General features: G+C 38.6%; 1 protein-coding gene across 1 annotated transcript in view; it reads right to left on the bottom strand.

Moving 5' to 3' along the window:
* Window positions 1–747: 747 nt before the first annotated feature.
* FAF1 (Fas associated factor 1) overlaps window positions 748–24,539 on the bottom strand; it is a 201,166-nt gene continuing 177,374 nt past the window's right edge. The window contains exons 18-19 of the mRNA XM_063139063.1: window positions 23,315–23,530; window positions 748–1,885 (exon numbers count right to left, since the gene is read on the bottom strand). Coding sequence (XP_062995133.1) covers window positions 1,802–1,885; window positions 23,315–23,530 — 300 coding nt within the window. The 3' untranslated portion in view covers window positions 748–1,801. The remainder of the gene's footprint in view (window positions 1,886–23,314; window positions 23,531–24,539) is intronic.

Below are 24,539 nucleotides of genomic sequence, written 5' to 3'. Positions count from 1 at the left end.
GGGACATTTAGCATTACTCACTTGGGCTAGTTGTCATTGCTCCTATTTACATATGGAAATTTTTATTACATTTGTTATCTCAGTTTGCAACTTGTTCAGCATTTCATTTAAGGTCAGTTGTTTGTTCTGTTACATTTATCTTCCCCTTTGGCAATTTGATGAGTTTTTGTGTAGATGATTAAAACATATCACACATACATATATTTAGTTTGACATGAATACACCACTTCTAATATATGTCATGTGTGTATTCACTAACAGAATTATAATAAGAGACACTAAGGCTTCCCCCCACCCCTCCATGTTTTGTATTTTTGGTAAAAAATAATGTATCATCACCACTAAACACCTAATAATAGTCACACACTAATTTCATATCTCCACCCTTCCCAAAAGGAGAAAAAGACTGAAGATGTGTATACATTTGTTTCTAATCTGTATTAAATCTTCAAATTGGGATACAATCAGCTATGATAAAGAACTTGAGTTAATTGCAGAAAAACAAATGTTCTGTTTAGTAGGTGTTTTCATGGTGTTTTTGTATACTACACTCTAAGCCTAGGGATTTATTTTAAAAAAAGGTTGTTGATGTTTTGTTTTTGTCTTTTTACAAAACTATGGATGCAGTAAGAAGCCAGTATCATTAGGTTTCTACACTTCAGACTACAGAAACAGATTCCTGGGTACAGGTACGCATTTCTCAAAAAGGTTCAATAATCAAAATCTGCAATGAGGAAAATGTCTTAATACACTGTAATTTTACATTTTTATTGTTTGCTGAAATAAACAAGGTGCTTAAAAACAGCAGGAAAAAAATACAAACAAGTGCCAGAATGAAAGGAAGAAAAAAGAAAGAAAAAAGGATGGGGTGGGGTGGGGTGGGGGGGTTCCTGTAATTTCTTCCACAATGATGAGCAAAAGACTTTTGTGTCTGCTTTTTGTAACATTTTTTAGAAGCTGGTAGTTATATCAGCTTATTCTTGAACTATCAGCTAAATACCAGTTATTTGGTACTGGCCCATTTCTGAACATTATTTAGATATTCACATCAGCAGCAGTTCGGCACACTGCAGTATAATGGAAAATACTCCCTAAACTGAATCTGAACTGAGATCCAAAACAAAACAAAACAAAATAAAATAAAAATCAGTAAATAAATATCTTGCATATATGTCAAACTATATTCTCCAAACAAAACCTTACATCTTATGAAAGGAGTCAGAAAGTACCAACAAAAAAAGTCTCTGCTTTCTACTACTACAATACTGTTAAATCTCCAAGGCTGAAAATGTCCCATTTATTGATTTTCTGCCTTTTTAAAAAAATTAGGTGGTGAAGTAGAAATTCAAACACAGGAAGAAAATGCACATGTATGAGAGCACTGGTTCAGCGAGATATCAAATATACAGTATTCTAGTGTCAAAAGTACAGGCAGAAATGTCCAAGAATTCTTGGTGAAAAAGGGGGTAATTGAGTAAAAATTCTACTTGACAATCACTCACATTTTAACAGTGCATTAATTATAACAAAAGCCAGATGGTAAGTGAGCAACAGAGTCATAGTGTTCAGTGTTTACAGCAGAGTATTTTTCTCTGCTCGTTTAAATGAGGTTGGAAACATATACTCATGTATGGGAAACTTTTAAGGATCTATGTTTATTCTTTCTTCCCGGCTTCTTGAAAGAGGCAGAGTTGTGACATTGATTTTTGAGTTAAATGATAGTACACGGTGATTTGGATAAAGCATTCGCCGTGCCTTATTCGTTATCAAAGGATTACTAAGTCCTCCAATCTGGCTTCATCTATTCTTTTGCCTCTAGGAAAAGTGTTTCTTGAGGGTACAATTTTAACTCCAGTAATGATTTATTTGGATCCAGCTGGGACACCTGTGACAATAAAAGAAAAAGAACAGGAAAATCTGAAAAGACAAGTACAGGTAGCCTTCTGGTACATTTTCAGAAGCAGATTGCTACTCATTCCAGAAATGTTTTTGCTTATAAGATTCAGGAAAATAGCATCTATTCATTCTTACAATCATTCTTGATAATAGGAGTATGTATACATTTGAACACAAAGAAAATAGGTTTGTTAACTGGATCCCACATCTCCACCTGCCGTGGACTCTTTTACTTCCTTTAGAGAATCAAATAGCATTTGCCAGTGCAGATGCCACTTTGGTGACAGTACTAATATGTAGCAGATACTGGGGAGAGAAGTATGATGTCTGACATTGAATTCTACATAGACCCAAAATATTCACTGAATTTGATTCGTGTTCCAAGTGTGTAAATGGGTTATACATCTTCGAATTATTTCAGTTTCATTTTGCAAATCATTGTAGAGAGAGGGTTATTGATAATTCACTTTCAAAGCCACAAAGAACTTCACTATATGCTTGAATTCCTTGACATTATTAGCTTGCTAGGACTATGATGTCATTTCCCCCCAATTACAACCAGGTTTAAAATCCTTGTTTTAAAAGGTGCATTATTGAAAACTTTACTGCATAAGAGACTTGTTTACTTATTTATCCATAACTATAAAACTAGGTGTTATAATTTACAAACACTTGTTTAACAAAACACTTAAAACACACAAGTTAAACGATAAAGAATCTGTACACCCCTCTCCTACACTATGCATCTATAGTTTGTGTTGAAATAGGTAGTCCAATTTCTTTGTATAGTTCCATTTATGTAGCTTTTTCATTGAATCTATTTCATTGTGCTTTTATTTTTAATATTTTAATTGTATGGGCAGACCCAGCTATATTGGGGCCTAGAATAAATGGGAGGCATCATTGCATTTTGCTGATGATATATTGCTTATGTTAACAGAACCGAAGGCTGCTCTTCCTGCTCTTCGTACACATCTGGATACCTTCAAGGAAGTTGCTGGTCTGGAGGTCAATTATGACAAATCTGATTTGCTCTGTGTTAATATCCCTTTGGCTGAACAGAAAAATATTCAACGAATTTCATACTTAGGCATTCAGATCACTAAGGAAATCAAACAACTGCGTATACGCAATTTTGATCCTTTATGGAATGCGCTAAGAAAAGATATGACACTGTGGAAGGAACTTAAATTATCTTGGCTAGGGAGGAATGCAGCCCTGAAAATGACTTTGTTGCCGAAACTGTCTTTTCTATTTCATACCCTGCCAGTAGAGATTCCTGGAAATGAGTTCAAACGTTGGCAACAAGCTCTATCCACGTTCAGTGGAGGGGGCAAACGCATCCGTGTCAATCAAGCAACACTATTCCAACCAACTAAACTAGGGGGGGTTGGTGTCCCAAATCTTAGGCTGTACCATGATGCTTTTCAATTGAGGCAACCACTCAAAATAATTAGAAACGAGACAGCAATCCCGTGGGTGTCAATTGAAAGCGCCCCCTGCATCCCTACGATCAGGGCGATCACATTCCTTCCAACACTGAAAAAACATACTAAAACAATTAATAACCCTTTTTTGAAAGCAAATTTAAAGGTATGGGCAAAATGGTTTGCACCATCCCCTTCCCCCCTAACCCCGATTTTAGACCACCCCCAATTGAGAGATCAATTTAAATACAGACAATTTGCAGGTTGGGAAGAAAAAGGCTTTTTCCATATTCGTGATCTCTTTATAAAAGGAAAAATCATATCAATGCAATAATTAGAGGCAAAATTGAGCCCACTCCCTTGTACCTGGCTCCAAAAAATGCAAATAGTCTCTTTTGCAAATACTGTATATCAATTCCACAGCATTCCACACTCGCTTACTATATTTGAGAAAGCTTGCCTGACTTATTCTAGAACGGTCAAAGGGGGAGCTTCTGATATATATCACATGATGTTGAATTGTCAATTTCCAGATAAGGGAGGGTTAAAAATGATTTGGGAACATGATCTGACCACCAGTTTCACTGAAGGTGAATGGAAAAGCTTATTGCAATCAGCACCCTATAAAACAGTAACAGCAAAAGTTAAAAAGCTCACTCTGAAAATCACTCACAGGTGGTATATCACCCCGGTTAGACTGCACCATATTAGTGGTAATATATCCCCACTCTGTTGGCACGGTTGCTCAGTTCCTGGCACTTATATTCATCTTTGGTGGTAATGTCAACAGGTCAAAACTTTTTGGTCAAGGGTTTTCCAAACCATTACAAACATTATTCATGTTGAAGTAGAAACTGATCCAACACTGGCTCTACTTTCTATTTTTAGGAATGCCAATAGAAACATTATTCCCAAAGCCTTGGTCACCCACTTGCTGGTTGCAGCCAGGTGGGAAATTGCCCAATTCTGGAAAAGCGACAGACCTTTTGACCATCAATGCTGGTTTGATAAGATTTGGAAACTAGTTTTAAATGATAAGTTGACTCAACATAGCAGGTTAGCAAGAGGAGAAATAACATCAGACACATTTGTGGAAAACTGGTTGGACTTTTTCTCATTTATTAATATGAATCCTGGCAAACCTAGACCTCCAATGACTCAGGAATCCTTTTGGTCAGAGATTCTAACTTAACCTGCATCTTTTTTTGGACCAGAAAGTATAGATTTGTTTAAGATTTCTATATCTACTAAGTGCTTATTGAAGGAATGAACACCCATGCTTTTTTATAGTGGTGCTGTGGGAACATTTGTATTGTTGTTGAGTGTTTTCTTTTACTCTGTGTTTATTGTATTTGTCCTTACTTGAAAATCAATAAAAATAGTATTTAAAAATATTTTAATTGTATACTGCTTTGTGCATCCCAGCAGAATAGAAGTTTATACATTTTTTGAATGAACAATATATAATATTGTAGATCAAGAATGATAAATATTAACAAGGACATATATTTTATTTGAACATTTAAATTACCTAAATCGAATGAAATCAGTTAGCCTGTGAAAGAGATGACTATGTCCATATCAGCTGCATCACCAGAGCAAAAGGTTGTTGGGAAGAGATCGCACCTGACATCTATGCAGATGACATTTGTGAACCTAGCCTTCACTGGCTAAGATGCCATCAGTAGTTCTGAGAGTGATAACCTCTTAGGCAGGGAGATCCAAATGAGAACTAGACTCCCTTAACTTTCTCTCACCACTATGTGCAGTTGTATAGTGGTAAATCCTCATGATCATCACGAACATGTACACACACATCCCAAAGAAGTAATACTTAGCATAATGTCCAGTTTATTAGGAACATGATTGCAGTCCTATCCATGGTTATCTGGGAGTAAGTTCCATTGTACTCAGTGGTGGTGCTTACTTCTGACTACATAGGTTCACTTTGTAAAACTTAATGGGCTGGATCCAGAATGCTTACTGGAGTTCAGATCGCACTAGAAACTTGGTGATTCCTCCTTCCCCTTGCAGCCCTTGTATCTCCTGGAAAGGTGCTCTGGTGAGCTGGGGAAACATCTGGAGCAGCATGAGAGGTGACACTGGGGGCTGCAGAGGAAATGGAGAATCAGTGGCACTTGCCTCCCTGCCCCCTTCCTCCAGTTCATAGAATGACCAGCAGAAATGCAACCTTTAGCACTTAATAGCCAGCACCACTTCCCAAATAGAAATTATAGTAACAGTGATAAATATGACATACATAAGAGTTAATTGTGGCAAGATAGAAAGTTGGCTAAATCAGAGTGTGCAACTGACTTGGCAGTGATGTCCCATTCCTTGGTCTTATTATCCTAGGTGTGAAGAGATAATAGGGGAAACCCTAGATAAAGGAGGGGTGGACATCACAGAGCCCCATCAAAGAAAAGGAAAGAAGTATCCAACCTCTGATTGTTTTCCTTTATCTGCTTCCTCTTTGCTAATGTGTTATAAACAAGAGTAAAACTTGCAAACCACATCATCATCGCATTTGTCCAATGCTTTCGCAGATGAGGTCACTGCTCCTGCTCTGAAAAGAGTCCCAGACCATCTTCCACTATACACTACCTAAATGACCAACAATGCTGATACTGATGATCACATTTTATGTGGGGCAAGTATACATTATGTGACTGCAACAGCAGACACACAGCCCTCTGCCATCTTCATGGTTGGATGGATAAGGCCCTAGGATGGATCCGAAGTTTATTAACACATAATACAGTTTTGCAAGTTTTAAGAAAATCATATATCACATTATCGTCATAGAATTAACATTATTTGATAAGCATAAATCATGATAGTATCCTTTCAATTTCAAATAGGGTAGTTTTGTATACATAAAACAGGTTCATATTACAACTTAATTGATTATAGTGTATAGTTACTTTACAAATAAGTGGGCAAAATAAAGTGCTGAAATACCTTACAGACTACAGTGGTGGCCAAAATTGTGGACACTTTTTGAAATGTTCATGTTTTGCATGCTTATAGAAAATGCTTTGTTTCACAAAATTCAAATGTTTATAAATCAATAGAAAGACCTGATTCACGTAAGAAAACAACCCTGCTTCTTTTCCTGGGTGTCCAATCAACTCTTTTCTTTGCTGCCATTGCTCTATTTATAATGTACATATGTACACTTTTAATTTGAGAAATACTTCAAATATTCACACAATCTCCAATTGCGCTTCAGTTACAGAACAAACAGCAAAACTGACTTTCCCCAACTTGAAACATGATGTATCGCAGCTACTGCCATGTGACTGGTCCCCAGAACAAGGACTGTGATTGGCCAGTAGGGTTTGCAATTCCAATCCGCTCCTTCACTCAATCACCTCTGTTTTTAGACTAAAGAAAGCATACCATTTTTTGTACTGCAGATATTTGCATTCTGTTTTTTGTATTGAATTCAGCATTAAATTCTCTTTAAATTGATCTATAAACATTTGAATTTTGCAAAACAGAACATTTTCTATAAACATGCAAAGTTGCAAAACATGAACATTTCAAAAAGTGTCCATAACTTTGCCCACCACTGTAAACTGGTTCATTTATATTAATTTTATTGATATGCTTCTGTACTATCCTTCAACATCCATTTTCAGGGTGGTGGACAGATAAAATGAACACATACACATAAGAATACAAAATGCAAATATTATTGTGGGATAAGTCTCTCTAGGGAATAGGCTACTTTATTATATGCAGTAGTGAATGGATACAGTTCACGTGTACCCACTATATGCATAGAGTATAATTTGATTTATTATTATATTCCTTTAGGGAGCGTAGCTTTTAAAATCCAGAATCTAGTATTTAATATATGTACATATGTCATAACACTCTAAAGTGAACGGTAGAGATTATAATATATTTTAAGGACCCTTTGAAAAGGATTTCTGTATAGTAGCAAATCATAATTTCAAGAAAAGATACCACTTAAAACAACTGAAAAGCAGTGATCTCAGAAAATAAAACATGCTATTTTTCACAAAATTGCCAAAATGCTGAATTTTATGTTTGCAACTAGAGAAGCATTTTAATGAAGCTTTTTGTTTCATAGATCAAACCTTTGTATTTCACAGCTACAGCACTGAACCATTTTCTGGACAAGAGGTACAGTGCACCTGAGAAAAGCAATTTGCTTTCTCTGTTTAGTTCAAGTCTGTATCTAATTAAATCCACTCACTTTCCAAATCCCACAACCCCTTTATTGCAAAATCAAGAAAAGGTAAGTAGAGCGAGAATGTCTTCTGTGTATCAGGCGAAAACTGGTTTGAAATGCGAGGCTGGGTTAATGAACACTATCCTCCAGACTGTAACCAGATGGAAACCTATTATTCACTTGAGTGTAATTAAGGAAGCACATCCTAATCAGAACTCTTGGGTTTGCAAACTCAAGTTACCCTTAATAACAACTATGAGCGATGTCCTTTTCTCATGTGCTTTCAACTTTGGAGGTTGGTTGTGTACCTGTGCCTAAGAAGAGGTTTGTTGTCTTTCACCCTTGATTTCAGCATGTCTGCTGGTTTTTTAATTCACCTAGGGACTGCAGAGTTTGCAAATGTTTACACCATTACCCAATTAACTAACAATATGGCCCCTTCATCTGTCAACAAACAAAGCTGTTGTTGCTTTGTTTTAGCTCCCTGGCATTTTCTGTTCATATGGGTCGCCATTGTACTTAATTATCACACCAGATTTATTTATTTATTTATTTATTTATTACATTTTTATACCGCCCAATAGCCGAAGCTCTCTGTCTGTGGTGTTTACTTTGTTATCTGTAGTATGTAAATATGTTGCTTTAGCATGGAAAACAGAAGCATTATTTTCATTCCTCTGACCAGAAGACATGCTCTAGACCAGCCTTCCTCAACCTGCGGCGCTCCAGATGCATGGGACTGCATCTCCCAGAATGCCCCAGCCAGCAGCTGGCTGGGGCATTCTGGGAGATGCAGTCCAACACATCTGGAGCGCCCCAGGTTGAGGAAGACATGCTCTAGACGGCAAGCAAAAGAACTGATACCAAAAGCAACAGAAAGCAGAATCAGAAACAATTCTATCTCTGAGCCTATTCTGAAAATTCTTCTTCCCACCTCATTCAGAGATTGTACCAAGGGTGGTTTTCATCACTCTCATGCTTTCTCCACCTTCTGATTTGATATAAGTTAAACAACCCTTGCATAACCCAACCACAAGGATAACTTGTCATGCCAGGTTCACATGACAGGATAAGCTGTGGCCAGGCATTAAATTCGCAAATCTCACCTGGCATGCACCGCAGTTCACTGTGGCTTAAACAACCACGGTGATCTGTTTTGATCATGTTAACCAGGTCACTGATATTTCTGAGGCAACATGTATAGGGTTAGACTATAAATAAGTATGGTAGTTAAGTAACACAAATTCAAATATATAGATATACATATATTCCGGAATAACAGCATAGAAAAATGAATCTTTCCATTTTTATCTTCTGGATTCCAGAATAATATATAAAGCTGCCACCATTTTCTATGCTAGCAACAGGCTTGATCTTTTGTAATATGTATTCCAATTTAATACTGTATTACACTGTCAACTGAAGTTGCTAAAATTATTCTAGTTCTTATAATTTACCATCAGCCTATTGTATTATGTATTGCAGAATGCTGGTAAATATTTGAATTACAGGAGAAAAGCAAACAAGAAAGGACATTTTGAACTACTGTAGAATTGCTAGGAAACTAGCAGCTGATATATTCTCACTGACCCATCTCCACTGTGGGACAGATAAGCCCCAGCTGAAGAGTTTCCTGTAATGTTGCTCCTTTTCTAATCCATACCTATCCTATAGGCACATTATCTGTTTGAGCTGGTTGAAATCTTGATGCCATTAAAAGTCAACCAAAATAGTCCAATTACTGTCATGATTTTACATTTCTAATACCTTTAATAAAGCTCTTCCTTCCCAAAGCCATATTTGCATGTTCGCCCTAGCTGACCCTACATCTAGCACCAAATAATCACATCACGTATAGCTGCAATTTGTTTACTAGATATACCTCCTTACGCACCCTGGGTCAGGAGAAAAATGCAAGGTAAAATAATGGCAGGTAGCCCAAGCAGGTCATTTTAAGCAATGATATGAATATACAACTATTATAAGTCAAACATGAGTAACAAGGATCATAGTCATCACCTTTGTTAACACCCTAGAACAAGATCCAATTCTCAAGTAAGCGAACTTCCTTTGCCTTTTACACATGCATGACTTACTCTGATGAATCTACTGGACAAAGAATCCTTTAACTTTTCTTCCTAATCCTCCTTTATCAAGGTATAAGTGCTGTGAAAATCACTTAAATGCACACCTGGTGAAGGGCTAAATCTCTTTTTAAAAATCTGTATGATCATAGTCTGACACAAACAAGAACAGTGAATCCATTCTGTCTGATAAAATAATAATCTCTAAGTATAATAGGATTCTGTAGTTAAAATAGCCTCAAATAAGGGTCCAGATATACACACACACACACACACACACACACACACACACACACAGAAGAGGTGTGCAATCTGATCTGATTTAGTAACACTAATCTGTCAATTGTTTTTATTTGAATTTCAGGAATTACCTGGAATAATGAGAAAAGAAAAAAGTACTTAAAATTAGAATCTTGATCATAATACTAAGATTTAATTACAATCTAATTAAATAAATATGACAATACTTCAGTATAAGTTGTATTTTGAGAATATTTTATTGAAACAATCCCTTGTTCTGAATAAATATATTCAACGTGTTGGATTCAGACTTAATGACTTAAAAGTAGACACACTGAAATATACAGGACTTAAATTAGTCATAATTAGAGTAGAGTCCACTCAGTAAACTCATGACTAAATCTGAATTGAATCTGTTGGGGATATCATTATGGCTTGTATCAAGAAGTACTTGCAGATCGTCAAAAACAATACTACCAGAAATGAGCTCTCTTTCAAAGGGGTAGCTCTGACTCAAATCTAAATTACTGGTTAATGAATGAATGGGTTGCACCAATTCAGTTGTGCATATTTTATGCCTAGCCACTTTGAATTCTGAAATGAACCCTGAATCCAATGGAATCTTTTCTTCGATGGGTCGCTGAAGGTCAGTATATTATGCACACAATATATGGGTTTCTGAATGATTCCATTTTGACAATTAAAATATTTGCATTGTAAACGACGTAGAAAACATTTTTCAGCTCAGTTTTCTGAGCAAGAGAAATGAACTTACTTAACCAACCTGAACTACAAGAGGGTGCTGAATGTGAAGATTTTCTACTGAAACGAAGAGTTTGAGACATAGAACATGATAAGAGATAGTTGGCCATTCATACGAAGGCATATTTATAATTATCATTGTGGGGAAGTGTTTCTAAAGAAGATTTAGAATGGTGAACTCAATGTGTCTGTATGCTACATTATGACTGACTGATATACAGATTAAATCAATAACATGTACTGCTGTAGTAATTTACAGATTCTTAAAGAGTTCTGGCAGTGCAAACCTCATCGGAATGAACAGGGCTTGGGCTGAAGGATCACTGAGGATCAGAGCATTATTAAGATGCATTTACTTGTCCAATTACCAAAACAGCAGGAGATCATTAAATTTTCTAGTTAGCAGATACAGCAATGTTAATGTCTTAATGTTGCCAAGGCTATTTCTTGGCATTTTGCTACTACACTTTCTTTCTTCTAGCAAAAATTCATAAAATAAAAGCAAAGAATGAGAAAACATAGTACACACACATACACATGCACACACACGCACACACAGAGGGATGGTTTAACAGGTGGACTGAAAGAGACAACTTGTCTCAGCGTCTTCTAAAAATGATCAGGCAACATACTAATCAAATGAAGTTTGAGAAACAACCAGAATGAAAATTGGGAAAAGAGAAGACAGTAGTGGTGCATTTGAACAAAATACTTTCATCTTGTAGGACAGCTGTCTGTATCATTCAACTTTCATAGTGGGTAGTTTCCTGAGAAATGATTGTCAGATAGCCTACCAAAAATACTCCTTTAGAGAAGGGGTGCAGAATCTCAGGCCCAGGGTCCAAATCCAGCCATTTGGGGTTCTGAAGAGAGCCATGCCCCCTTCCTATTGTCCCACCCCCTTGCCTGAAACCACTGATTGTTTGGTAGTTTTCCAGATTTTGTACAGTTTCTCCCCCATTCTAAAGCTTAAAATTAGAGTGACCATATGAAAAGGAGGACAGGTTCCTGAATCTTTAACAGTTGTATTGAAAAGGGAATTTCAGCAGGTGTCATTTGTATGAAGAAATTCCCTCTTCATCACAACAGTTAAAGCTGCAGGAGCCCTGCCCTCTTTTGTATCTGGTCACTCTAGGCTGGGCTCCTGCAGCTTTAACTGTTGTGCTGAAGAGGGAATGTCACCAGGTGCTGCATGCACACAAATAACACCTGCTGAAACTCCCTTTTCTATGCAACTGTTAAAGATACAGGAGCCCTGCCCTCCTTTTCATATGGTCATCCTAGACAAATTCATGGAAACTAGATCCATCAATAGCAATTAGTGACAAAAGCAAAATTGAATCTTCCTATTCCAGAACAGTACACATCCAAGTATGAGATGGCAGACAACAAAACACAGGAAATGGCTATTATCTTTATAGCCTACTTGTGAGCTTCCAGAGGCATCTGGATAGCTGCTGTGGAACTCTGGTCTAGAGGGTCTGTGGACTAATTGAACAATACAACATTCCTAGATTCATGATACACTTTGCAAAATAGTCTCCAGTTCCCTGCCATCTGAAGCTCCCATGTCTAGTATATAGTGTATACAAAACCCCAGCATCAACACCTGTCCTTAATCAAAATTAAAACGAAAAAAGGGGAAGGAGGATGAGGCCAGAAGTGTTCTTAATCCGTCACCTATCTTTTATAGTCATGCAATCACCAGACACAATCTGGCTCTAAATCAATCTAAATCCTTCTCTTGACTGGACGCACTGTACTCTTTCAAGAAGATTAAATTTATTTTAACTACTGTTTTGAAGGCGAAGAGAGAGAAATAGATTTCCTTCCTCTTTGTTTATTTAAACTGCTGTTGGAATTGACTAATTAAAGGGATTTTAAAAACCGTAATACTCTAAACAGAACAAACTGGTTCTGAATTATTAAGCAACATTTTAGATGCATTTGAATAACCTTAAGTGACTTAGCTGCCACCTGATCCTAAGCTACAGCTCAGATAAATAAATGTGAAATACTGTAGAAGTCTTAGTTTACTAAGGCCTCCAGATACAGTAAATAAAGAGCTTAAGTCTCCAGTACACAGTCTGTAAAAGACATACTCTCCGATAAATGGATTTCACAAGTGTACGTTTAAAGAGGAAATGCAGGACAGGAAAAAAAAATTACAGGGTTTAGTTTTGATTACAGGAAAACCTTGCAGGTGCAGAGTGTTAAGACATGCCAGTGCTATTGGAAGATGTTAAGGGGTCTCATCCTGCGTTTCAAATGCCACACAAAACACAGTGCTGATTATAAAAGCTAGCAGGGATGGAATAGCTGGCTGGGCCATGGAAGTGATTAATGCCTCTTTGCGAGAGGGAGTGGTCCCGGCCCATCTGAAAGAGGCGGTAGAGAGGCTGCTCCTGAAGAAAAAAATTAACAACTATAGGCCTGTGGCAAATGTTTCATTCCTGGGCAAGGTCCTTGAGCGAGTTGTGAGCCAGCTCCAGACATTCTTGGATGAAACCAATTGTCTGGATCCATTTCAGTCGGGTTTCAAGCCTGGCTTTGGTACGGAAATTTATTTATTTATTTATTTATTTATTACATTTTTATACCGCCCAATAGCCGAAGCTCTCTGGGCGGTTCACAAAAATTAAAACCATAATAAAACAACCAACAGGTTAAAAGCACAAATACAAAATACAGTATAAAAAGCACAACCAGGATAAAAACCACGCAGCAAAATTGATATAAAATTAAAATACAGAGTTAAAACAGTAAAATTTAAATTTAAGTTAAAATTAAATGTTAAAATACTGAGAGAATAAAAAGAGAAGGAAACAGCCTTGGTCACCCTGTATGATGACCTATGTTGGGATAAAGACACCGGGAATGTGACTCTGTTGATTTCCCTTGATTTCTCAGCAGCTTTCAATATCATTGATCATGGTTTCCTTCTGGGATGACTGGCTGAGTTGGGAGTGGGAGGTACTGCATTGCAGTTGTTCCACTCCTTCTTGGTGGGTCAGCTCTAGAAGGTGGTGCTCGGGGGACATTGCTCGGCCCCATGAATTCTCCAGTATGGGGTTCTGCAAGGGTCAGTTTTGTCTCTCATGATGTTCAACATCTACATGAGTGCAGTCATCCGGAATTTTGGAGCGCGTTGTCATCAGTATGCTGATGACATGCAGCTCTATTTCTCCTTTTCATCCTCATCAGGTGAGGCGGTGAATGTGCTGAACTGGTGCCTGGCTGCGACAGTGGACTGGATGAGGGCTAATAAACTGAAACTCAATTCAGACAAGACTGAGATGCTGCTAATGGGTGGTTCTGCTGACTGGAGGGTGTTCAACCTGTTCTGGATGGAGTTGCACTCCCTCTGAAGGAGCAGATGCGTAGCTTGGGGGTTCTCCTAGAACCATCTCTGTCACTTGAGGCTCAGGTGGCCTTGGTGGCACAGAGTGCCTTCTACCAACTTCGGTTGGTGGCCCAGCTATGCCCCTATCTGGACAGGGATAACCTGGCTTCAGTTGTCTATGCTCTAGTAACCTCCAAGTTAGATTACTGCAATGCACTCCACATGGGACTGCCTTTGAAGACAGTTCAGAAACTGCAGCTTGTGCAAAATGCAACAGCCAGACTGATAACAGGGACCAGAAGGTTCTAACATATAAGACCGACTCTGGCCCGCTTACATTGGCTGCCTGTATAGTTCCAAGCCCGATTCAAGGTGCTGGTTTTAACCTATAAAGCCTTACATGGCTTGGGGCCACAGTACTTGATGGAATGCCTTTCCCTACATGAACCGACCTGTACACTAAGTCCGACATCTAAGGTCCTTCTCCGGGTGCCTACTCTGAGGGAAGCTCGGAGGACAGCAACAAGGGAGAGGGCTTTTTCTGTGGTGGCCCACCAATTATGGAATGATCTCCCCAACGAGGCCCACCTGGCACCAACATTGATATCTTTTCGGTACCTGGTTAAAACTTTTCTCTTTTCCCAGGCGTTTAGCAATATGTGATTGAGCTTTACTGATCCTAGATTTATTTTTAAAGCTGTTTATAGTTGTTTTAAATGTATGTTTCTGTGCATGTTGTACGTTTTTGTAGTTTTAAATTTGTATATTGTTTTAAAGTTTTTTAATCTTATGTAAAACACCCAGAGAGCTTTGGCTATGGGGTGGTATACAAATGATAATAATAATAATAATAATAACAACAACAACAACAACAACAACAACAACAACAACAACAACATTTATTTTATTTATTATTTACTGCATTTGTATACCGCCCCATAGCCAAAGCTCTCTGGGCGGTTCACATAAGATAAAAACACTTTAAAACAATATACAAAGATTAAAAATAATAACAACAACCACCTTTGAGTGGTCATCAGAGTTGCGTTCTTCTTATGTCATCTTGCCAATAAAACAGTATCACTAGAAAAAAATCCAAAAGAAAAGTCAGGCAATACCATTATTATAATATAATAAAGGACCTCCTCATCTTTTTGTAGGTCCTAATAGAGATATTTCCCTACCATTTCTTCGGGGTTTATTTTTCTAAAGTGTCAACACAAATTTCTACAATATTTGGGTTGGATACAGGATCTGGCTTCCATGAGAGGAAGGGCTCTGCTCACAGAGGGGCTCTTCATCTGATTTTTGGAGATTCCTAATCTCACACACACACACACACACCGTAGCTTCTCCCATCCAACAGCCTCCCTGATGCTCTGTGTTCCATTTTTCGGGGCTGGAAGGACTGCAGTGGGAAGAGGGGTCAGGGATCAGCATAAATCTGGATGCAACCTATGGTTTGTTGTTGAGACTTTGTTTAGCATATAAATCTAATTTGATCATTCTTAATTCCATTCCCCTTCCAGATTCAACTGGATCTAGCAATCTTCACTTGAAGCTTTACTTTATTTTCTACTGTTCAGGTACTTATAGCCAGGGACGGCTGAAGGCATTTTGCTGCCTGAGGCAAAGAACAAGTCAACTGGACAGGTAGATCAGTCTGTAATCAATACTGTTGATGGGACAGTGTCCTCCACTGCAACTGAAGACAGACTAACATATGGCGTCCAGAGCAGGCCACATGATGTACAGATCTCTCCTCTAACACACTGCTGCTGCCTCCGGTGACTCTGCCTAATAGTAGGGCTGGCCTTGCTTATAGATCCTTCATTCCTTTGCTCAGCTTATTACAGGATAATCAGTTAACTGAACATGTGAAGAAGTCAGATGACCATTGTGCTTTGTACCTAAGTTGTACTTCTAAACTGTAATTTAGACAAGATTCCAGAGATGCTCAATTCCAGCTGGGATGGGGACCTGGTATCTTAAGACTATGACAATACACTTAGGCTGCATTCAGACAACACGATAGTCAACGTTGGGGTAAAAATCAATTCAACAGTTGTTTATCTAGGGGGTACTCCCCACCCAAAATGATAATAATCAACCATGGTGTGGTTTAGGATCAGCGTTGAGTTGACTATTAGTTCACTCTGAGTTGACTCACTCAGCCTCCGCCCTCTCTCCCCCCTCAAACCTCCTGCTAGTATCCCATCAGCCATTGCTGCTAAGGTCAATCCTGCCAGCTGGACTAGAGCGTCAGCCACCGCTTTTACTGCACTTGCACTGTGACTCTGTGGCTGACAAAATAACCAATGATGGCTGAGGAAATAACCAATGGTGCCCTCCATACAACATGATAACCAATGGTGGTTCAAATAGCCAACTCTGCAGTGTTGGTTATTTGCATTGATTATTTTGACCAAATAACCAACTGTTGGTTAAAAAACTACCTCTACACAACAAGATAACCCATGATGGGTTAAATAACCAAACATTGAATATTTAAATCACCATTGGTTATCATGTTGTCTGAACCCAGTCTTAACCCTCCCATGATTTTCCAGTTTCTTCCGTCTTTTTTCTTGCCAGAAAAAAAATCTGTTAAAAGAAAAGATGGCATAGTTGCACAATGTCTTTTGATTGCTAGCGACTGGAGCCCTCTGTCTAGAAGCACTCCTTGAGAATAGGTCAATGACAAATGGATACTGGGGAAAGTTGTGCCACAATTTCATGTAAGAACTGGTAGAGGTCTATGTTTAAGTAATAGTATAAATTCTTATTGTCAATAGCATTAATGTTAATTACACATATACCTCTGTCTGTTCTTATATGGAAATTGACATTAAATGTTTTTTTTTACTATTTTCATATTATTATTATTATTATTATTATTATTATTACTACTATTATTATTATTGATAAATAATGGGAAATCACCAATTCCCATTGTAATTTCACTAGAAGGACAGCACAGTGAGTAACATAGTCTTAATAACTAGTCATTGCATGTTCTTAAGTGCTCTGGAATGTCACTGCTGTTTTGAGAACTACAAGTTATCTCTAGAAAAGGTTAATCTTCGTATTTACTCTACTGTAGAAGTTTGTATTTACAATAGAGTTATGATGCTGACTTTGTCAGCCAAGGATGTCTGTGAAAGTGATTGGAATGTACAAAGAGGAATTAATGAATTCATATTTACTGGAGAAGTGAACATATTTCAATATTTTATTGGGATACCCGGCCTGGTGGCTTTACTCATATATTGTGATACTGACAAACCATTTTGTCAAAGCAGTGCATTGTACTCCAAACAACCTTAGACATTTCAGTAACAAGACAGCATTTCTATAACAATATTCTATCACACCTTTGGTGTGCAGAATGCTGAAGCAGTGGCCAGGAGTGACAGTGAACAGTGTCACACAGGGGTGGAAAAGGTATACTCTGTGCAAAGTTCTCCCGCCCCACAAGAGGTCTTGTGGGATGGGGGACAGAAAATACTAACACTGAAAAATCACTAAACATTGCTTACTACTTTCCAGTAGCACTCTGTTAGTTGCCCCTGTAGCTGCAGATAGACCAGCATATTACACTTCTATTATGTAAGTTAAAGCCACTCACATGTTATCTCTCAAAGTTAAGAGAGATTCCCCAGACAGATGATCTTTTGTCTAGTCAGGGTGGTCGTTGATCATGACATGAGACTTGTGATAAGCTCTATTTGACCTTCAGAATGAGCTACATAAATAGTCCACCATGACATTAGAGAACCAGAATGAAAATAGGAAGACAACAGAGACTTTCTTCAGACCCATGGTGTGGCTCTGAAGAAAAAGCATGTACTTTATGGCATTGCTACAGCATTCTCCCATCAACCATTCTAAAATTGTTTTGTAATGCTACATTCTAAAATTTTAGAAAGTTTTTAGGATGTTTTAATCATGTATGTTATGTTTTTAATCAGTTTTAATGTGTTTTATGTTCATTGTTGTTCCCCACCTCGATCCAAGTGGAGAGGCGGGTAAGAAATAGATGATGATGATGATGATGATGATGATGATGATGATGATGATGATTGGAATCTAACTCTGAGGTCTCTAACGTGGTGCCTGCACCCTCTCTTGGACCTCACTAGGCTCCCTCCTTCCATTCCTCATTTGTATTTTTAAAGATATTTTAACTGAGAGGCAGTCATGCTCCAAGGTGAGGTTCTGCTCTCCAGCACCATATTTATTTCCAAAAAAATGTCTGGGCCCCACCTAGTCCCTAGAGGCAATCTTAGAAAATAAAAATGGTGGGTGGGTGAGTGGTTCATCCTGAAGTGTGCCCAGAAAAAAGAAAAAGGCAAACTGGGAGTGCCTTGGGGGTCTAGAGGAGGTTGTGGTGAACAAGGGGGGTGTTTTGCCTGGGCTATATGTGTGTTGACTTGGTTTGTTTTGCCATGGTGCATATTTTGCCTGTGTATTGTGTGTTTTGCCCGGATTATGGATGTAGTTCTCTGGTGGGTGTGGTTCTCTGAACATCACCAGTTTGCCATCTGTGAAATGGGTATTTTGTTGTGCTTTGTGAGGGCAAATATGGGATTTGGCATTTGGCCTTGTTTACTTGTCTCTGCGTGCTATTAGTTTACCTTCTATGAAATGAATGTTGGAGCAGAAAACTGTAGGAAAAAGTACAAGGGAAAGGTGAGTCTGAGCTCCAAAATACAAAACCACTCTTTTGAGTGGTTTTGTATTTTGGAGCTCAGACTCACCTTTCCCTTGTACTTTTTTTTTTAGTTACTGGGCAAGCTAAATTTTTGTTTAGTCTCACCAATTTGCATTTTGGGATTTAATTTAGTCTTACCAGTTTGTATTTTGTCGTGTCCATCATGGCAAGCATTTTATGAATGGGCAAACCCCTCCCCACCCAGTACCAATTTTGTGGGAGTACACACAACATTCTCTAAAAATTCCAAATGTGCCCCCTGAAACAAAAAGGTTGGGGATCCCTGATCTCTCAACAGAATGCCATTTAAAAGAAAAAAGAAAAGAAAGCAAACACAACATTTTGGAGGCCTTTGGTAGTTCACATTTTTAAAGTACTAAGAAGTAGTAGCATTATTCAGAACACACAAAATAACTGTTAGAGAAAGGTATTTAAAGAAAGGAACATCGTCTTTTAAATGCAAAGTGTTTCTATATTTAAGTCTGTTTCAAGAAATGTAGAAGATCTAGATTATGGCAGCCATCTATATCTGGCTTTTTCATTTTGGTTCCACTAAAAATGAGATTACAGGCTTGTATGGGGATAAACCTAATTAGCGGATAATGGGATTCTTTCATGGACATTTTATACTGTCTACAAGTGTCAATTCATCTGTTTTACACATTTTCCTTTGCTGATTTGAGAGGAAAAATGTCAAATAAGGACAAAAAAAGAAGTAGGACTTCTTTCTCATTTTGGTCTTGAAATTCTCCAGTTTAAAAAAATACAGGAATTGAAAAAATAAAATTGATTGATATAATTATTTTGGTATATTATGATGATTAACCATACAAAACAGTTTCCAATGAACAAAGGCCTACATATAGTGATTCTGTGTGAAATTTCTGTAAACCGCCCAGAGAGCCCTGGCTATGGGAGCGGTATATAAGTGAAATAAATAAATAAATAAATAAAATGCAAATTTAAGAAAAGGTTTGGATTGGGAGTGAATGGAATACGTTAGTGTGTCCCTTGGAAGAATGGGTAGGGATGACCCCATATCCAAAACACTTCCATAGACATATTTACTGTGTTATCTGTACAGCACCATGTACATTGATGGTGCTATATAAATAAATAAATAAATAAATAAATAAATAATAATAATAATAATAATAATAATAATAATAATAATAAAGCTCAAGTTCAGGTCTTCAGACTTAATACAGGTAAGTCTTTGCTTATGTTATCAAAACAGGGCTTTCTTTATGTTGGCCACCCATCAGTGGATTATCCTCCATAGAAAGTGCAGGGTTTTGCTTAAAGTGGTGGCAACCCAGCACCGTATAGGCAGCCCCATGGGAATCTAAGTAGTGGTGAATATAAAAAGCCAGGTATAGGACTGCTCAGGTCATCTATTTTTTCTATTTGTTTTATGACATATACTGCACTGAAATCTGACATGAAGAATGGTGACATCAAAAAGGTTTAAATAAATAAATACTACTGCCTGCCCTAAGATAAAATGAATGATTAACTAACCTATACAAATAAATAAATATACACTAGTGCTAGAAGTTTGATTGCAAATGAGTCACTTAAGGCTGTTTTGCAGCAGCCAGGTCTTTCGTCACATTTAAGGAATGGTTAACATTTACAATTTCTTAATCACGCAGCATTTTATGAAATTAGTCCTGGACTATCCTTAGCTCTCCATAAAAGCCTCTTGAAGTCAAAAGCTCCAATATCTTGCAGGAAGTGCTCAGAGTGTTTCAGGAGGAGACCCTTAACTTTGTAGTTAAAATAATCTATCTGACGCTTCACTAGAACTGCTGATCACCATCATCCAAAGTGGGAAAAGGGTATTCAATCCTTAATTAGACAGCTGTTCTGTAGGATTACAGATTCTTATATTTTTAAAACAAACCAACAAGAACACACCAGCATCTCAAGAAGACTTATTTATGCAGTAATCAGAGAATCTTCTTTCTTGAGGAATGCTCTGGAGATTGTAGAAGGGCTTTGAAGGAAAAAGGATTTAAGTTCTTGCTGGAGCACTGCTGGGAGAAATAGTATTACACAACCAGCCCTTCTCTGGGATAGCAGTGAAATGATGGGGAATACAGAAGGAACATGTGGGGATGCATCTTTTTACCCTTGTTTTTTGCAGAGGCTGGAGAGCATTCTTGGAGTGCACAACACGATGGGTACTTCATAAATGAATATAATGGTACCTTTCTAAGAATGTCTACAGAGATGCTGACAGTTATAGCACTGCAACAAACAATCATGGGGGCCTTTCTTTTTAAGTTATTCAATTAAAAAATTTCAGAACACATGGCAATCAAACTTCAATGATCTGAATAATTCATCCCATAATATATCGGCACTCACCTTGGAACCATTACTTTGAATTTCTCCTATAAATGCCTGCTAATCCAGAGGCAACAATTGGCTGTTCAGGGAATCACCGTGCAAAAATGGCAGCATAATGTTTATTATTAATGAGAATAAAGTAAGGGCAAAGTATCCCAGTAACTGGCTTCAGAATAAAATAGGGATAAGAAGGCAGCTGAAGCAATTACCTGGGAACGTTATCATGATGGTGAACAACATAGGGCATGTTTAGACGGGGCAATATCCCGGTGATCGCCCCGGGATCATCCCTGTGCGTCCACATGACTCACAGGGCATCCCAGGAGCAGGGAGGGAAGATCACACCCTTGGCCTGGGATATCGCCCTATAGATTAATTCCAATTTTTCTGCAGTCTCGGGATGATTCCAAGACTGCAGAACATGTGGCCCACCATTGCTGGTTCGTCCCAGCTCCTCATGAGTAAATGTGAGGAGCCGGGAACTGGGCACGGGCTCCTCAGGAGCTCTGTGCCCATTGGGGGTGGGGTGGGGGAAGTTTTTTTTTTTTTTTTTTTAACTTACCTGTCTTTCAAGTGCTCGTACGCTCCTTTTCCTTAAAAAAAAATTCCAAAATGGCGGTCGCGATGTCGCGTGCCGCGTGTAGACAAAGGGGGGGATCTCACGATCATAAAATTGTGAGATCATCCCCCTCAGCCCCCCTCATCTAGCCATGCCCATAGAGGTGCCATGAGACTTGAATTCATGGTGGCATAGAGAATAAACAAGCACATTGCATGTAGCAGAGAGTAAGTTCAAACAGGTTATCTCTAGTTAAGTCATGAGCCCATTAGAGAAGAAAGCTTATTGTCTGCAGTGGAACATGCACTTGTTGCTTCTCCAAAGGCAAATCTGAAGACAAAGTCATTTTATTTGGGCAAGGCTACCTGGAAAAAAAAGTGATTTGGTTTAAGATGCCTATTGGCAGTACCAAACCTTATACCCTCTCAAGAGCAGGCTTTGTCAGGACTACCATAAAATGATGCTGGGGTAAGTAAATTTCACTTGGAGGGGAAAAAGATATTTCTCACAGTGTGAATATATGGAATACTATAGGACAACCAAAATGGAGGTCAAAGTTAAAAGCAGAGCATTATGTTTTGGGGTGAGATCCATTGTCAAACACATGGGGAATCTTAAGCCATTCAATCATATGGCATTGCTGACCATTTAGATGAAAGCTCAGAGGCTCCCAAAAATCCTACGCCCTGCTGGGATTTTGCTGGCAAGGCAGGAGGAGGTCAGAGACAATTTCACCTCCCATTCCTCCTTCTCAGTAAAAATAAATGAGTTAGATAAACCCCTAAGTCCATCTTGCTCACTTACCAGCAGTGGATGGGGATGGGCAACAGTGAGGCCATAGGATTCTGCAGATCCTGACCTCTTTTCTCCCCTTTCTTCCCTGCCCACTGGAACATCCCCTTTTCAACTTTTATGAGATCATCTAGGATCGTTGTTGTGACCCTGAAAAGCAGCCAGCATGGTTCTTTCCACAACAGCTGCAAGGGGACAGAAGCACGTGGAGGGATCCAATGCCGGCTTTCTGCTTCCAAAGTTTATGGCCTTGGGAGAATGCATCCAAAATATTCTATGGGGCCTGGGACATTTTCCCAGGGACCATAGGATTGCTCCATTAAACTTTTGGGGGTGGGGGGCATGTCTCACTGCAAGTCTGGATTGTATCATAAAACGTTGTAGGGGAACTCCCAGGTTGCTTGTTAGTGAGGTGTGAATGAATAATACAACCCATACCATCAACGTCCTTGTACTATTAAGTACAATGAAAATGCAAGCTACATCTTTATTCCTATACAAAGGGAGCATTCACATGACCAGTGTTGGTGGCTTAGCACTGGAACAAATGTAATTAATCCAAACTGTATTCTATCAAGAGTATTACATCATCCCACACATGTTCTCTGTTGCTTCAGAGGACAAGACTAGAACAAATGGGAGATTTCACCTACACATTAGGAGAAACCATAAGAGCTGTTTCATAGCAAAGAACCAGCAAAGTTCTCCTTTGCTGGTTTTTAAGTAGAGGATGGGTGGGCATCTGTCAGAGATGCTGTTGTTGCATCCTGCAATGCAGACCTTTTCAACTCTGCAATCCGATGATTAACAGGATTCACACAAAGACGCACACTTGTTATGTGCTTTGGGCATTCACAACAAACCAAATACTGAGTGAATCAACCATGACTTGATGAAACAAATGGAATAAGAATACCAAAGAAAGTTTGTTTACTCACATCTCTCCTGGGGAAAGTCCCTAGTAGCTTGAATTCTTCCCAAGGATATCCCTTGGAAGCTACAAAATCAAAGACGACCTGCAGCTTGCTATTGGCCAGGAAGCGTCGCTCAAAGAATTCTCCACTGGGTGTTCGGATACGCAGTTTACTAAGTGATTCAGTGCTCTCCTCTTTTGGCTCTGGAGGCAAAGCTTGCTCTAGAGACAGCCTAATAGCCTGAGGAAAGAAGAAAACAACAACACAAAGTTTCAGTTTCAAAAATGAAAGAGTAGCTAATTTGCCTTTTCCTTCATGGCTGAGAATGGCATTGCATTGTACTGACAAGAATACATTGTAATTAAATTGAACTTAGCATCTCATCAATGGCTGCTATGGTCATCTCTCCTAGATGTTTGACCCTTTGCTAGTAAACATCTGTGGAGCAGACTGGATTTTTCTTAAGAGGAAGGGTAGACAACCTTGCTAACAGTGGGTGAATCTACATTTTATACTACCCTGCAAACATCTGAGCTATATCAAGCCTTTTCCTTCTGTTGATGCTTTGATTCAAAAGGAGTGAAGCAACTCCTGTGCCCTTTGAGATACTGCCCCCCCTTCATGAGAATGGTGCTCCTGGTCCATGCTTCTCTCCCCCCACTTCCAGGGACTGGAACCTCAGAGATTAAACTTTGGAGAGACTGTCTACTGTAATTTTTGGTCCTAGGATCAGTAAAGAGTTCCCCAGCTGAAAGTGACTTTGCCCACCCAGGCTAACCATAGACTCCCCCAGACCTGGGAGGATGATAAAGGATTTCTGGCTCAGGCTAGAAACCTCCCTGGGCAATAGCAGTCTCCACTGTGTCTGGGTCACGACTGCAGTTATACTGCTGCTGTCTATAGCCCAGAGCTGGCACATCACTTATTATGACATGACAATGCTGGACTTCCTTCTCTTTGCCTGTACTGTCTAAACTTGCTATGGTGAACTAATGGGAGGTGGGGGAGGATGATCTTGTCTTCTTTTTTATTTGTAATTTTTAAGCCTGCAGAAGCCCCTTTCCTCGGAGGAAAGTTCATCTCGAAGTGTCTAAGCTGTCCTCCTGCTTCTGAAGAAATTCCTTTCCACACAACAGTTCTATGATTTATATCTCAATAACACAACCATCTTTATTCATTTCTTAATAACAGCTCAGAAAACAACTAATTAAAATAAATCCTCCTCTTATAACACATTATTAAACCTATA

This window comes from Elgaria multicarinata, chromosome 1 (genome assembly GCF_023053635.1).
Source record: "Elgaria multicarinata webbii isolate HBS135686 ecotype San Diego chromosome 1, rElgMul1.1.pri, whole genome shotgun sequence".
Taxonomy (NCBI): Eukaryota; Metazoa; Chordata; class Lepidosauria; order Squamata; family Anguidae; genus Elgaria; species Elgaria multicarinata.
Note: the sequence above shows the minus strand (reverse complement) of the source record. Positions and strands in the feature narration are given on the sequence as shown.